General features: G+C 29.1%; 1 protein-coding gene across 2 annotated transcripts; it reads left to right on the forward strand.

Annotated features, from left to right (window-relative positions):
• The first annotated feature begins 1,432 nt into the window (after positions 1-1,432).
• LOC103580463 (homeobox protein Nkx-2.5-like) lies at positions 1,433-12,133 on the forward strand. Of its 2 annotated transcripts, none has more exons than XM_008562209.2 (4): positions 1,433-1,662; positions 8,634-8,746; positions 8,921-9,121; positions 11,320-12,133. In XM_008562209.2, the coding sequence occupies exons 1-4, from the start codon at positions 1,580-1,582 to the stop codon at positions 11,898-11,900; spliced, it is 978 nt and encodes a 325-aa protein (XP_008560431.1). In that variant the 5' UTR covers positions 1,433-1,579; the 3' UTR covers positions 11,901-12,133. The 2 variants fall into 2 exon arrangements, with proteins under 2 accessions (XP_008560431.1, XP_053595174.1); XM_053739199.1 differs by lacking the exon at positions 1,433-1,662 and adding an exon at positions 7,768-7,862.
• Positions 12,134-13,745: the final 1,612 nt, after the last annotated feature.

Raw genomic sequence — 13,745 nt, forward strand, 5'->3', positions numbered from 1 at the left:
CACCCTCAATTAAAATATGACTGATAATTCTTTCTTACATTTACATGAAACCGTAGAATTATTAATTCTTGTCAGAAAATATGAAAATAAAACTTTTTTTAATTTTTTGGGAGCATTACCATATTTCTCCGCTTTTCTATATCAATAAATATATACATTTTTGTAATCTAAACCATAAAATTCTAACTGACGAATAGAAATTCGTTTTTTTCTCAAAATTAAATTGAGATTCAGGCCTGAAATTTTTAGGATTTCAATTTTTAACTAAATCACAAAAATTTCAACTATTTACCATAATTCAATCTATACTATATATGTATACATTAAAGTGAAAGATAAATAATAACACATTGATGATTTCAATTTTTATTTTTTAGCTTTATTTTATTTGATAAATCTGAGATAATCATATTGATTAAAACCACATGTCAATGTTACCACAACGCGTTGTAAAGATACATATATCTTTATATATATACATGTGATGTAGATATGCATATTATATATGTTTCATAATACGTAATGATAATTCATCAGCAATTAGATTCAGAGTCACGCATGATATTATATTGATCTGACGATGAATTTGTTATCATTTGCACGTTTAAAGTTTAAATAGAGATGGTATATCGCTAAAAAAATTTTCATAAAATATATATACGTAGAAACTGGGCCATCATGATTATTAATATTTTTTAAAATTTTAATATTGATTTTTTTAGATATCATCCATCTCATCATTTTACTCAACATTTTTTTTACATTATTCAACTATAAAACAATAGTAATAATATATAAAAATAACTATTTTTGCTATCATTTATCATTACTAATATCAAAAGTATGTACTTTTTTCAATTAATTTTCTGGTTATTTTTTATCTTTCGTCTGCTCCAAGGTAAAGATTTTATCAGTAGACATCTAGTAGAAAAAATAGTACAGATTCATATATATATATATATATATATATATATATATATATATATATATATATATATATATATATATATATATTGATATTGAAAAAATATACTCCAACTTAAGCTCAAGTACTTCAAGTCGAGAGTTTCCATATTAATCACTAATTTATCATTTAATTTGCATTTCTAATTATTCTGAATAATTAAACCTTAATTAATAACCGAAAATTTTTTGGTAAATTATAAAAGATAAAACTCCTAATAAATATCTACAATTTTTTTTTTTGTCAAAAACTTAAAAATAATTTATTTTCACTCAAATTTCAATAATATTTTTTTTTATTATTATTAGTATGAAAGACTTAGAAATCAATGATCGGTAGTCGAAACTAATCTATAGGGTGTTATCGAATGTGAGATAACGTTGCCAGAGCTCCTATCTAGAAGCTACATATATTTTTGATAGAATATATAACTCAATGTATGTGTAGAAGACAGTTAGTAATGCGATGAGTACTACAATTGTGTACTACATTTAATATAGTAAATAACAATCATTCTATCAATGAAATTCGGTTCTTTAAAAAAACTATAACATAGATAATTAGTAACAAATAATAATCGTAAGTTTTAAGTTGTGATAAATAGTTAGTCTAGGAATGGCAGCATCATATGATGATTGTTATGATTCTTCTTGGCATCTCATACCACCTGATTATGTTTGTAATGAAGATGATTATAGGCAAGTTAATTAAATTTTTTTTAAAATAAATTAAACACTTCAATTATCTACAGTAAATATTTGTTTCATCAAAGTTATGAATATATAATTTTAAAATTAATTTCATTGAAATCTGGTTAATGAATTCAAAAATTTATTAATCGAAATTTTGATTTACATTTTTTACAAATTATTTTATTCAAATTTTTGAAGTGTCCAAAACTGGCCCTGCAATCGCCAAAATGGTACCTTTATAATAAGTTTTTAAGTAATATGGAACCTAATCAAAAAATTTTTATGGGTTAGCTAATCATTAAAAAAAAGTATATATTATATAGCTATATATCTATTGGATTTTTTATTGTTAGCTTCAAAATTAATCCAATTTTTAAAATCTTAAAATGCAGGAATTTGAACTATAAGTTTTAAGAAAGGCAATTAGACAAAATATAGTTTGAAGCCCAAAAAAAAAAAACACAATTTCAAACCAGATGATAGCCTTTGTCAATTTTATTCTCATCTGAAGTTTTATTTCATCCCTTATCACCTAATATACTATTGCCTTTGTACAGTGACATCACCAAAGAAAAAATAATTTTCTCAGTTAAAACCACAAATTAGTCGTTAAATAATTAAAATAAAAAAAAATCCCCACAAGTTTTTACCCACCTACAAACGTCTTATTCCCACGACGTTCTAAAGAAATGGAATAGAATAATGAAAGAGACAGTTTTAATTTGACCCGTGGGACAAAATTATTAAGTATTATCTTTCTTCATTATACACTATTTAATTTATGAATAAAATATATAAATGAATGAAGCATTACTTTCAAACATATATACATATATATTTCATCTTTCTTTAGTAGTAAGGGCAGGGAATCCCTCCGTACTTTCTCATTATTTACCACACATACATACATGGACTCTTACACAATATTTAAAAAACCGCTCAATAAATGCCATATGTTGTACACTGACCGATTTACGATGTTCTCATCATCTCCATTACACCTGTCCATTTAAAGTATTATTCAACCATAATCATAACTGTTAGCAAATTTAACTACCAACCCACAAATTCTTTTATATGATATACATTAAGTATATTTATATATACAAATAAAACTTATTATGTATTACATATTAGTTATCTTAAATTTATATAAAATATATATAAGATACATTGTATTTTGCAAACCGCACCGCAATGAAATACTCAAAAAATGATAAAACGAATACTTTGTATACATATATAATTTATTTCCGGTGATTTCCGGTAGTCTCGTGAACAAGGAGGATCTCAGACTATTTGAATCATCTTAAACGCTTTTTATTATTAACAAAATACAACAAAAAAAAATATTGAAAGAACCTCATTGACATTTATACAGTAGCATATATCTACACTAGTAGTATAATGCGTTATATATTTTATAAAAGAGTCAAATATGCCGAAGCTAGTTTAGGTCACGTAGTAGTTATATTTGCCACCTCAAATAGACGTATATTTTTGTTATACCTACAAAATATGAGGGGTAGTTTGGTAGCCGAAAATAAAAAAAAAGGCGACGGTCTGTCTAAGACATCCCGTAGTGTCCTTCTCTTTTTACTTCTTTCTTATTTTTTTTTTTCTACTTACTGACTATATAGTCACTCTAAAAACTACATTCCCGTAGTACTACAAAACTTACTACGTTCATTGACGGCAACTGGGCCCACCCGGATTTTCATCTATTGTTCGGAATTATGAATGAATCCGAACAACTTTTTCTTCTTCTTCGTCATCATCTTCCTCCTTTTCTTCTTTCATTTTAAATTTTTTACTCACTCAATAATTCTGTTCCCGTTCGTTTTTTTATAAAAAAAAATTTGTTATTGTTTAAATTTTTCCGTTGACTTTGACATTTATTACCTAACGTTTTTTTTTTTATTATTTTTCTCTCTCGATGGTCAGCTAACGCTTCGTCTCAGTTAAATGATATCATATCTTATTGAATTGATAAAATATATTTTTACCTTGAGTATACACGTGTAATAATTTTATTTCACTGCAATTTTAATTGAATTAAAATCACGGTATTTTTGAACGAATTATTTGATGTAAAAAAAAAAAATAAAAAATTGTGGGGGCAGGTAAATAAAAATAAATGTTTAAGTATATTCGTACATCCGGAAGTACAAGTAAATCAACAAAAGAAATCCACTTGAACCTGTGTTATAAATTTTTCAAGGAAAATTCTCGGAATTATTGCAGGGACACGTTTCGGTAATAAAAGTAAGGACCTGTTGTGAGTGCAAGCGTAAACGTAAGTGTAAAGGTTATATATAAAAGTTAAAGCTTTAAATGTGTCAGGTGTTAGAAGGAAAAATATTCTTTTCTTTTTCTATCGTCATTCATGAAAAATATTTCCTTCTATTCCATTCCACTCGACTTTGCCCAATTCTACTACGGCCGGCAGCGGCTTTATAATTCCTACGACAACAATAAAACACCAACTGAAAACTTAACAACCACTTGCTCTGAGATGAGAGATGCTGGTACATTAGCTACGTACATAAGTAAAATTTAAAATCTTTGGGCAAAATCCCATCCACCAGTCAGAGTTCTTTAATTCAAAAAGGCCAAGTTGTCAAGCCGACAGGTACTCGTATTGTTATGCTAATAACCAAACAGTTGGAATAACTTTGTGCTCATAAATACGTGAATGTCTATTCTCCATTGTATTGACACTACATTTTTCGTCTTTACTTATTTTATTATCCCGACCAAGACTCGGGACCACTGTGTCCATTTTCAGCTCTTTGCCATTTCAGTCATCCCGCATCTTTAGAACTTTTAACCTCTTGGGAACAAATTTTACTCAATTTTCAAGTACTTCGTCACATAATTTCCTTCATAAATTTTATTTTCTTCACCATTGAGTAAGAAGAGAAGGGACATTATGGTATTTGCGAAAAATTTTATCAAAAAATTATTTATTGTAATTTTTGTACTTCATGTATCGGAACAATAGAAGTAGAGGTAAAATGCGGCAGCTTAAAAATTACAGTGCCTTTTTTTTTGTCATCTTGTTCTAGAAAAATTATTTTTTCCTTAAAATTATTGAGAAATTTTTGTAGATTTTTTAAATAAAAAATGTATAGTTATTAAAAGCAGCAAACAAAATTTTTTTTTGGGGATCTTGTCATGCTCCAAAATAATTTTTTTTTTTATAAAATTGTTTAAAAATTTAAGGGCATTTTCAGACAGTGCCCCTACTTTTTAAAAATATGCACTGACTTTCAACTGTCAGAAAAAAATAGAAACTTTTCAAAAAAATAAAAATAATAACTTCAATTGACAAATTGATATCGCAGTAGTAATTTCGCTGAAAAATAAAATTTTTGAAAAATTACTTACAGCTATCAATTAGTAGTTAAACAAAATTTTTTGAATAAATTTTAGTCTACAAAATTTGAAAATTCAAATTATAAAATTGATAAAATTTTAAAAAAGTGGGGGGCACTGTCTGGAAATGGCCTAAATGAGAAATTTAATCAAAACTGATAAAAAATGAATTGTCTCTGATACTGATTAGCCAGAAAAATTAATGACTAGTGTAAATGCAAGTAGTATTTAAATTAATTAAATCTCCCGCGACAAGTAGATGTCGCTGAGGTTAAGGATTTTTTAGTTTTTGTTTCGAAACAATGAGACGTAGACAAATTGGATTGCGTGTTCGAAACAAGTTGGCACAGCTATCGCCAAACAGTCGTGAGACTTGGACAAATGTTACTCGATTGCTTTTCTCTCCCTTATACAACAGGGATAGTACTGTAGTATATAGAGTAGGATGATACTTGGTACCACCCTTGGAGGCTTTCACCCCTTGAAAATTTCTTTTTATACATTCTCTACTCTTCTTTACGTTATATTATACCAACTATCTAACCATTACTCGCTCTTATATCATCGTTACTCACTTAAATATACTTTATTGCCATATAACAAGAGTAATAGTCGTAACAGTAGTAGTAGTGGGAGATAAAAATAATAAAATAAAACAAAAATGTCGTTGAGACCTTAAACTCGATTCTAACTGGATTAGATTCCGTGTTTTTTGTCTCTTTTATTTCTCAAGCGCGAGCTCGCTACTCCATTTCTTAAGGTTCGCGTGTCGATAACATTTTGTCACTACTGTTATTCATCTCGTATTTTTTTTTCTTTCTTATATAAAAAAAAATTGTCCTTTAAAGTGACAACTTTAATTTTTTTTTAATTTTTTCTTCTTTATTTTCACCATAATTAATTACGCTGGAGTTTTTTGGGGTAGTGATTTTTTTTTATGAATTAAAAGGTCAAGTTTTTATCCATGGATGAGTACGAGGATGAAAAAACGGCGACACTAAAGTACGCTGGGTTACAATGGGACCCTTGTACGCCCCCTTCCGCACTTTTTGACTTTTAGAGAACGAGATATATATGTATAGGGGAAAAGAGGAAGCTAGTATAGACAGTTGACAATAGAAATACCGAGAGAACCGGAAACTACCTCGAGAAACTTTTTCACTTTATATATATATATGTATACATATATATTGATGAGATGCTGAAAATAGGCGGTGTCATTGAAAAATGGCTGCTTATTTAACGTTTAGTTTTTTTATTCAAAAATTATTAATATACACAAATTTTTGGTAATATTTTTTATAAATTTTGAATAAAATATTTTATAGATTTACTTCAGTAATAAATATGTTAGTCGTCATAAATCATAATTCAATTTATTTTTAAATCATTCAATAAAACTACCGATCGATTGTGAATGATAAAATTTTTTTTATAACAGAATTGTAAAATAAAATTCATATATTTATCCCTCGAGAAATTTATATATATGTGTATTTATTCCATTCATTGACTAACGGTTATTGTCAATATCTGAAACTTGCGCAAGATAATCCCAAATATTTCGTTAAATATAAAAAATATGACTATTGCTCCAAATATTTTACAAAATTACATCCATTAATCCCAATATATATTTTTAAAATATCACTAAAAATTTTCGATACATTTTTCTTCCTTATTAAATTTTTTTTTAAATTTATTCTTTTCAAAAATTATTTTGGAACCAAGTGTCAAAAAAAATAAATTTTGAATAATTTTTAGTTTCATGCTTGGATTCTGGTCATTAAATTATCGATTGACCTGCAATATAATTATTATTATTATTATTATTATTATTTGTCCATAAAAAAAACTGATGATGAGCCGTGATGTTAATGTTAGAAGGCACATTAACACTGACTTATTAAAGTGTAGTGTTAAAATAAGTAGACAACTGGTAAAAGACATTTGATCGATGATAAACCTGGATTGGATAAGACTGAAAAGTATTATATATTATCCACTATATTCATATAAATTTATATATCTATAAAACCCTCTAAATTACAACCCCTACAGTGCCGCGCCCCTTACAAGTATATTGGATATCTAAACTCCTCCCAACGGTAAATTTACCACGAGAATATACTCTCGAGTAAAACGTTTTAAGCATTGTCACGGGGTGGTAACTACTGTAAATTACCGCTCAACATTTCGATATGGTAGGGGTTGGAAAAACCCGCCCCTAACTAAGACACGCCTTCCCATGAAAACTCTGTCGAGGACACTCAAGGATCAAAGTGCGTTTCAACAGTAGAAACACCACTAGCCGTCAAGTGTTCGTCGAGGATACTCTAAAAATTATTATTGTAACGCGAGTCCTCACTTATAAATATCGAAAAAAAAATAACAAACATCTTCAACACACTCGAGACTTATAAATAATTTAAAAAACATTGCAACAAAATTATATCACTCCCTTATTACAAGTGAAAACAAAAATACATTTACTTTTTAATTTTAAAATTAATAACGTGTTTGTGTATTGAGTGAAGTGTTTTTCAAAAAACCAGTGATTTTCTACCAGTGAAAAAAGAAGAAAAGAAAATTGTGCTCTAATTTTATTTTAAATGCAACTATTACTTTGATTTAATATTTTTATAAAATTATGCGATAGTGTAATTTATAGAAATTTATCAATAATTAATACAAATATATATTTATTTATTGACTATTGATAATAAACAAACAATGAGTGATAAAAATAAAATATTACCATGGCATTTATTGCCGTATCCGGCCAATATTTTGAATCATTGGTACAACCAAATAGCTTTAAATTCAAGGTAAAAATTCATTTAATCATTACATATTTTTTAATCAATTGCATGTGTACTAACACTAACAATAAAGAATATAACTAAATAAAGTATTAAAAAAAAAACAGGCCTACTCAAGTGAATTCGATGCTTGATTGAAAATTGACCTAACGAAAATTCCCAGTATTTTATTTTTGGGCAGAGTTATTTTTTAGTATTATAAATATTTTGAAATGCGTGCTCCAATAATAGATCACACGGCTTAAGTGATTTTGAAAAGTATAATAGAGCTATGCTCTTGTACGCCCAAGTCACAATGAAGTCTAAACAAAAGCGTCAGATTAGCTGGTTCCGGTAAAGTCGATTTGGAGAAAAGTTAGCTCCTTTAGTTTAGAATAGTAGCTTTCAAATAAATTTTCACAGGTTCATTCTCTGTTCGCACGTAGAAAGGTGCAAATTCACAACGGGTGGCCATTTTTTGGAGCTCTTACTGTATAAAGGTGTATTATTTAAAAGAAGGCGAAAAGGTGGCTTTTTGAAATTTAACAAAAACTATACTTTAACTGGTTTTAATCGGTTTTTAAAATTCTAACAACACAAAAATCCTTATAAAATAGTAATGATGATGGCTTTTCAACTCTAACACACTTAAATTATATGTTATCATCAATTTTCTTTGTTATTTATTTTAGTGCCTTTTTTAAAACTTCTAACCCATCATTGTTGTACTAAAAAAATATTTATTAATAGCTTAGTTTTAATTAATGTTGTCAATTTTATATTCTATTTACTCAACAGATTTTTCGAGAGTATCAAAACACCAGTGGCATCGAGAACCAGTTCAGGTTTTCATATAAGTGATATATTGGAATTAAATGAAGCTAAACCGACGGCACAAGATGATAGTCACAGTAAGTTAAACCCTCTATGTTATTATTCAAATTTGTATATACTTTGAAAAGAAGCTTTCCTTAGAAAACTAAAAATAGATCCATATTTTGAATCCTGTTCAGTTGAAAATCCATTTTTTTCTGGTAATTTTTGAGTTTACTAAAAAATTAAGACGCCTAATTTATTGTTTTTAGCGACAACAATTCTTCCAAGTAGTGATGTCTCGTTGACTTATCAACAACTTTTAGAACACGCAGTACAGCATGGAAATTTGACTCGAAATTCGTTACCACCCCCGCCACCCCCAACGACATTGCCACCACCTGGACTATTAGGATGGCCGACGGGACCAATTTTGCCAGTGTCAGTTCCCCAAACATTAGCTGAAATGACTGGTAAGCTGGATAAAATCTAAATCTTGTACAAATACATATTTAACCGAAAGCATGGAAATTGATTAAATTGAAAAAATTTCAAAAAATCCTAATATCAATACGGCTAAAGATCTTGAGCTCAAGATCAAAATTACATTGTTATAAGTGTACTTTTGGATACTTGGATGTACGACTTGACCCTAGGCCCTAGGGATAGATATATCAGTGGGGTATAACCTATTAAACGCGACAATAAGTAAGGATCCCTTGATTTTGGTGTGTAGCATTTTCTCTTTTGGTTTTTGTCGCAACCCTTATTTATTTAACACCCTACAATTGGTTCGCGTCAGCTAAGCAGGATCTAATAGTCGTATAAAAGGTCCTCGGGTACCCACGATGTGATTGGCCAACTTGGGGTGACAGATGTCACCGTGGGGACAGATGCAAGCGGTTGCAACTACATTTATAGACATATATATTGTAGAGAGAGAAAAAAAAGACCAACACAAATGAACGAAAATGATGGACCCCTCCCGTAACAACTCGATGAATCAAAATTGTCACGCCCAAAATTCACATTGTCGCGGTCACAGAATACTCGTGTTAGTCTACCGCTTGTATATACTTTCGGATATATATGCAACCAAAAAGTGCCCTAATAGACGGGCTGTTATGGAAGAGGGTTTAGCATGCTTTCTTAGTGATGGATATGCCCTCTCCTACATTTTTTTAAAATACATTATGTATGTGTGTGGCATACATCATCAATGATTCGATTATTCCGCTGAATCGCGGTTAATACCTCAAGCTGAAAAAACTACAATCCAATGAGCTCTAATGCAATCAATACTAGTTTCACATTTCATTAAGATCTCATCATGCTGAATTTTTTTGAATTCATATTTTTCAAATTTTATCAATTTTTTTCGGTATTTTTTTATTCATTTTACGCTTCTTTTTATCTAGTTCATTATAAAATACATTTTAAGGATTATAGACTCATGTTTTCTACATTTTAGCCGATTTTTCAAAAATTTCGTTTCTTAAATCGTCAAATGCATTTTTGATTTCAATAATTTCTTAACAATCTTGAAATCTATGTCTTTCAGTCTTTAATTTCGAGTAATTTTTAAAACAAATACTTCTTTTATACGGAAAAAAATCAACAGATAAAATGCGTGAATGAAAATCAGATACCGATTTCGTAAATTTATGTAACTTCTATTACGATGAAAAATGGTCACTTTCAAACAATAAATATTGTCAATTTTTTGTAATGATATTATTAATATACCATAATTACAATTACGGGCTAAAATGACTTAGCAGGGTAAAATAAAAAATCCTGAGCAATCGGCGTATAGAAAAAATTTTGCTCTTGTACTAAAATTATATTCTTACTTTCTAAAATTGAATTAATGAAAATCTCTATTTTGCAGTGAAAAGTATTCAAAAAAGTAGCGCAATTTGCACTATAAATCAGTGAATTCACTGTTTCATTTTTAGAGAGTGCTCTCTAAATTTGAAATAATGTACATACATTACTTTTCAGTAAGTTTCACTGGTTAAAATTTAGGGAGTGCCTGCTAATATGATCACAATAAATTTTCCCATAGATAAATTGTTTTCCTAATTGCAGTAAATTTAATCCTTATAAAATTAGTATAAAAAAGATTCTGTATAAAGTAGGACATGTAGTATCATCTTAATTGAAATGACAGAGGGCGAAAATCAAGAGCTAATCTCCCATGAAAATGATATGGTTGATCTCGTCGTGTGGGGTGCCACACAATCTCACACTTAGATAATACCCACACAAACATCCATATAACACGTACATACACACTTATACATAATACGAGAATCGAATAGGGTTTATATAGTTTTTCGCACCCTCTCCTTAACCCTCAACACACAATAGCATATTGTACACTTATACACTCTCTCTGCGCTACACCCCGTACTAGAGAAGTAGACTAGACTAGAGACTACAACCTAAGCCTACCCTTTTTATTACATATACATATATATATAATATTCTCTATATATTTCTTTATAACCGATAGCATGTTCACGAGTACTTTGTTCAGACTTTAATGTCCCATTTTCTACCTTATTATTATTTTTTTTTTCTTTTGACTGTTTGTATCTTCAGCCTTTTTTGTAATTCTTATTTTGATTTTCTTTATTGAAGCTAATTTTTAAATATTTTTTTGCAGTTCATCAACAGCAGCAGCAACAACAGCAACAGCCCGACTCGACTAGTCCAACAATATCCGACTTGTCATTTCCATCATCGCAGCCGGACAACGGAAACGACTCGTCCAAAGACGAAGAGCAAGATTTTGAAGAAGTCGAAGAACCGATGGATGATCACAATGACGATAAATCCTCGTCATCGCGAACCCATGAACTAAATGATCATCATAGCGGCCATTGCGGCAAGAAACAGCGTAAACGCAGGGTACTATTTTCCAAGGCACAAACTTATGAATTGGAACGGCGGTTTCGTCAGCAGAGGTATCTAAGCGCACCGGAACGTGAACATCTAGCCTCGATAATACAGCTAACTCCGACGCAGGTCAAAATTTGGTTCCAAAACCATAGGTATAAAACGAAACGTGCCCAAAATGAACGCGTGGAAGCGGGCGCAAGTGGATGTTCACCCCGCAGAGTTGCGGTACCGGTACTAGTAAGAGACGGAAAGCCTTGTCAGTCGAAATTAGTCGAATCGACGTATTCGGCTAGTGGTCAAGTTACCATGGCTTCGCCGTACATGCAAAAACCATTTTGGTGGTGAAATTTTATAATATTAGTTTATTATTTATTTATATGGAGTATTAAAAAAAATTATGGAGAAATATATTTTATCTTTCCGGTGGTGCAAAAAATAATTAACAAAGTAGTACTTGTAGTGCGATTTTATTGTTAAATATTTTAATTATTTTATACGTTTACGATTTTTTCTGCCTCATGATCTCTTTATTAGAATTTTAGCTTCCATTCCGTACCTAGAAGATTTTTTATATATTTTTTTGATTTACCATAAAAGAAAACTTGAAATAGTTTACGCAATAATTCAAATTTGTTTATAACTGCATTATAAAATTCTTGGGAAAATATTCTTATTTGTAAAAATTTATAAAAAAAAAATAATCAAAATTATAATTAAATAATTTGTTATAAAAATATTTACCAGTGACATTTTTACGGAGGATATTTTTGCAAGAATTTTGGAATCGTAAGACAATAATTTTTTTTATCATATATGTTTATGAACTTACAAGGAAAAATTTGAACTTTAATTGTTTTAGAGTTTTTTAATTCTACAGTCTCTCAGACAAATGGTCCAGCAAATTTTGAACGCACAAATTTTTGTAGTGAAATGCAGTTTTTTGAAAATAGTTTTGAATTAAAAAATATCTGGATACTGTCACAAAAAATTTCTCAATGAATTTTACTTCTTATATTTTGTCATCCTTCCAAAAATGGCCTGGACCATTTTTTTTTTGCAAAACACGACCGTGGGATTCTATTGCCTCCATAAATATCTCAAAATAATTTCCAACGGAAAGTAAATAAAAAAATTTATTAAATTAATGGAAACTGTTTCTATCTACTAGGATACTTTGAAATATCAATCTTTTTTCTAATAATGAAATATATAAAAACTACATTTTTATGTAGCCTTGTACAAATAAATCACAAAAAAGAGTAAGAAAGTGATCGAAAAAATTTAAATAAAATTCCAAATGGAATAAAAAATCAATTTACATAAATACTAAGGTTAGAATACAATTGTTTGTGAAGAGATTTACCACTAAAAAAAATTCCATAACTTTATAGTATAAACATTAAAAAAAAAAATCCACGTATCTTTCACTGCAATTGTTATTAATTTTATTACGTTAAGTATTTATTGTATCAGATTGTATATATGTACATTGTGTATAATAATAGTGAAGAAAAAATATATATATAATATATAACCGCAGAAGCGTGCATATAAAACATTGTGTTGATTTTTTTAAACCCTTTATATATATAATATATATATCCTAACCAAGATTTTAAAAAATGCGCACATATATGTGTATCATTCCTGTCTCTTTTACTGTATGTTCTGTAGCAAAAGAATAAGCCCAAGCTTCCTTTTTGCACGACACGACGGAAACAAGCAGTAGCTCGAGTGACACGTTTCCGGTTTCCGTTTCCGAGCGGCCATCTTGTTACCGGTTTAGATTTCCCGTTGTCTACAAAATCCCTTTTACGTTTCTCATGTCAAAAGTCAAGCAATTGTCATTACTCATTTTTTTTTTTATTATTATTATCATTATTATATTTTTTTGCAATATATATTTTTTAGAAAAATGCCAGGCTCATAATTAATGAAACGTTCTCTTTATTTTCATATGCTATAAGTTATGTTATATTTTTTTCGAAGGGTTGTCTTTCGATATCTCAATTCGGAGGGTAATCTTATATATGTATGAAGTATATCTATATATCTTATTGAGAGATGACACAGCAAAGTAAATGGAGTGGACAACGTCCAGCATATGCTCTGATTTGGTAATATCATTGAGTGGTATAAAAGATAAAATATATTAAGGCATTAAATGTGTATCAATATATCTATATGTCT

This window comes from Microplitis demolitor, chromosome 5 (genome assembly GCF_026212275.2).
Source record: "Microplitis demolitor isolate Queensland-Clemson2020A chromosome 5, iyMicDemo2.1a, whole genome shotgun sequence".
In the NCBI taxonomy this organism is placed as follows: Eukaryota; Metazoa; Arthropoda; class Insecta; order Hymenoptera; family Braconidae; genus Microplitis; species Microplitis demolitor.

Excerpts from the sequence above, each read along its gene's own strand:
- LOC103580463 (XM_053739199.1), top strand. The coding sequence starts at position 7,768 with ATGAGTGATAAAAATAAAATATTACCATGGCATTTATTGCCGTATCCG. Across the intron at positions 7,863-8,633 it reads CAAATAGCTTTAAATTCAAG|ATTTTTCGAGAGTATCAAAA; the intron begins GTAAAAATTCAT and ends TTTACTCAACAG. Across the intron at positions 8,747-8,920 it reads GGCACAAGATGATAGTCACA|CGACAACAATTCTTCCAAGT; the intron begins GTAAGTTAAACC and ends TATTGTTTTTAG.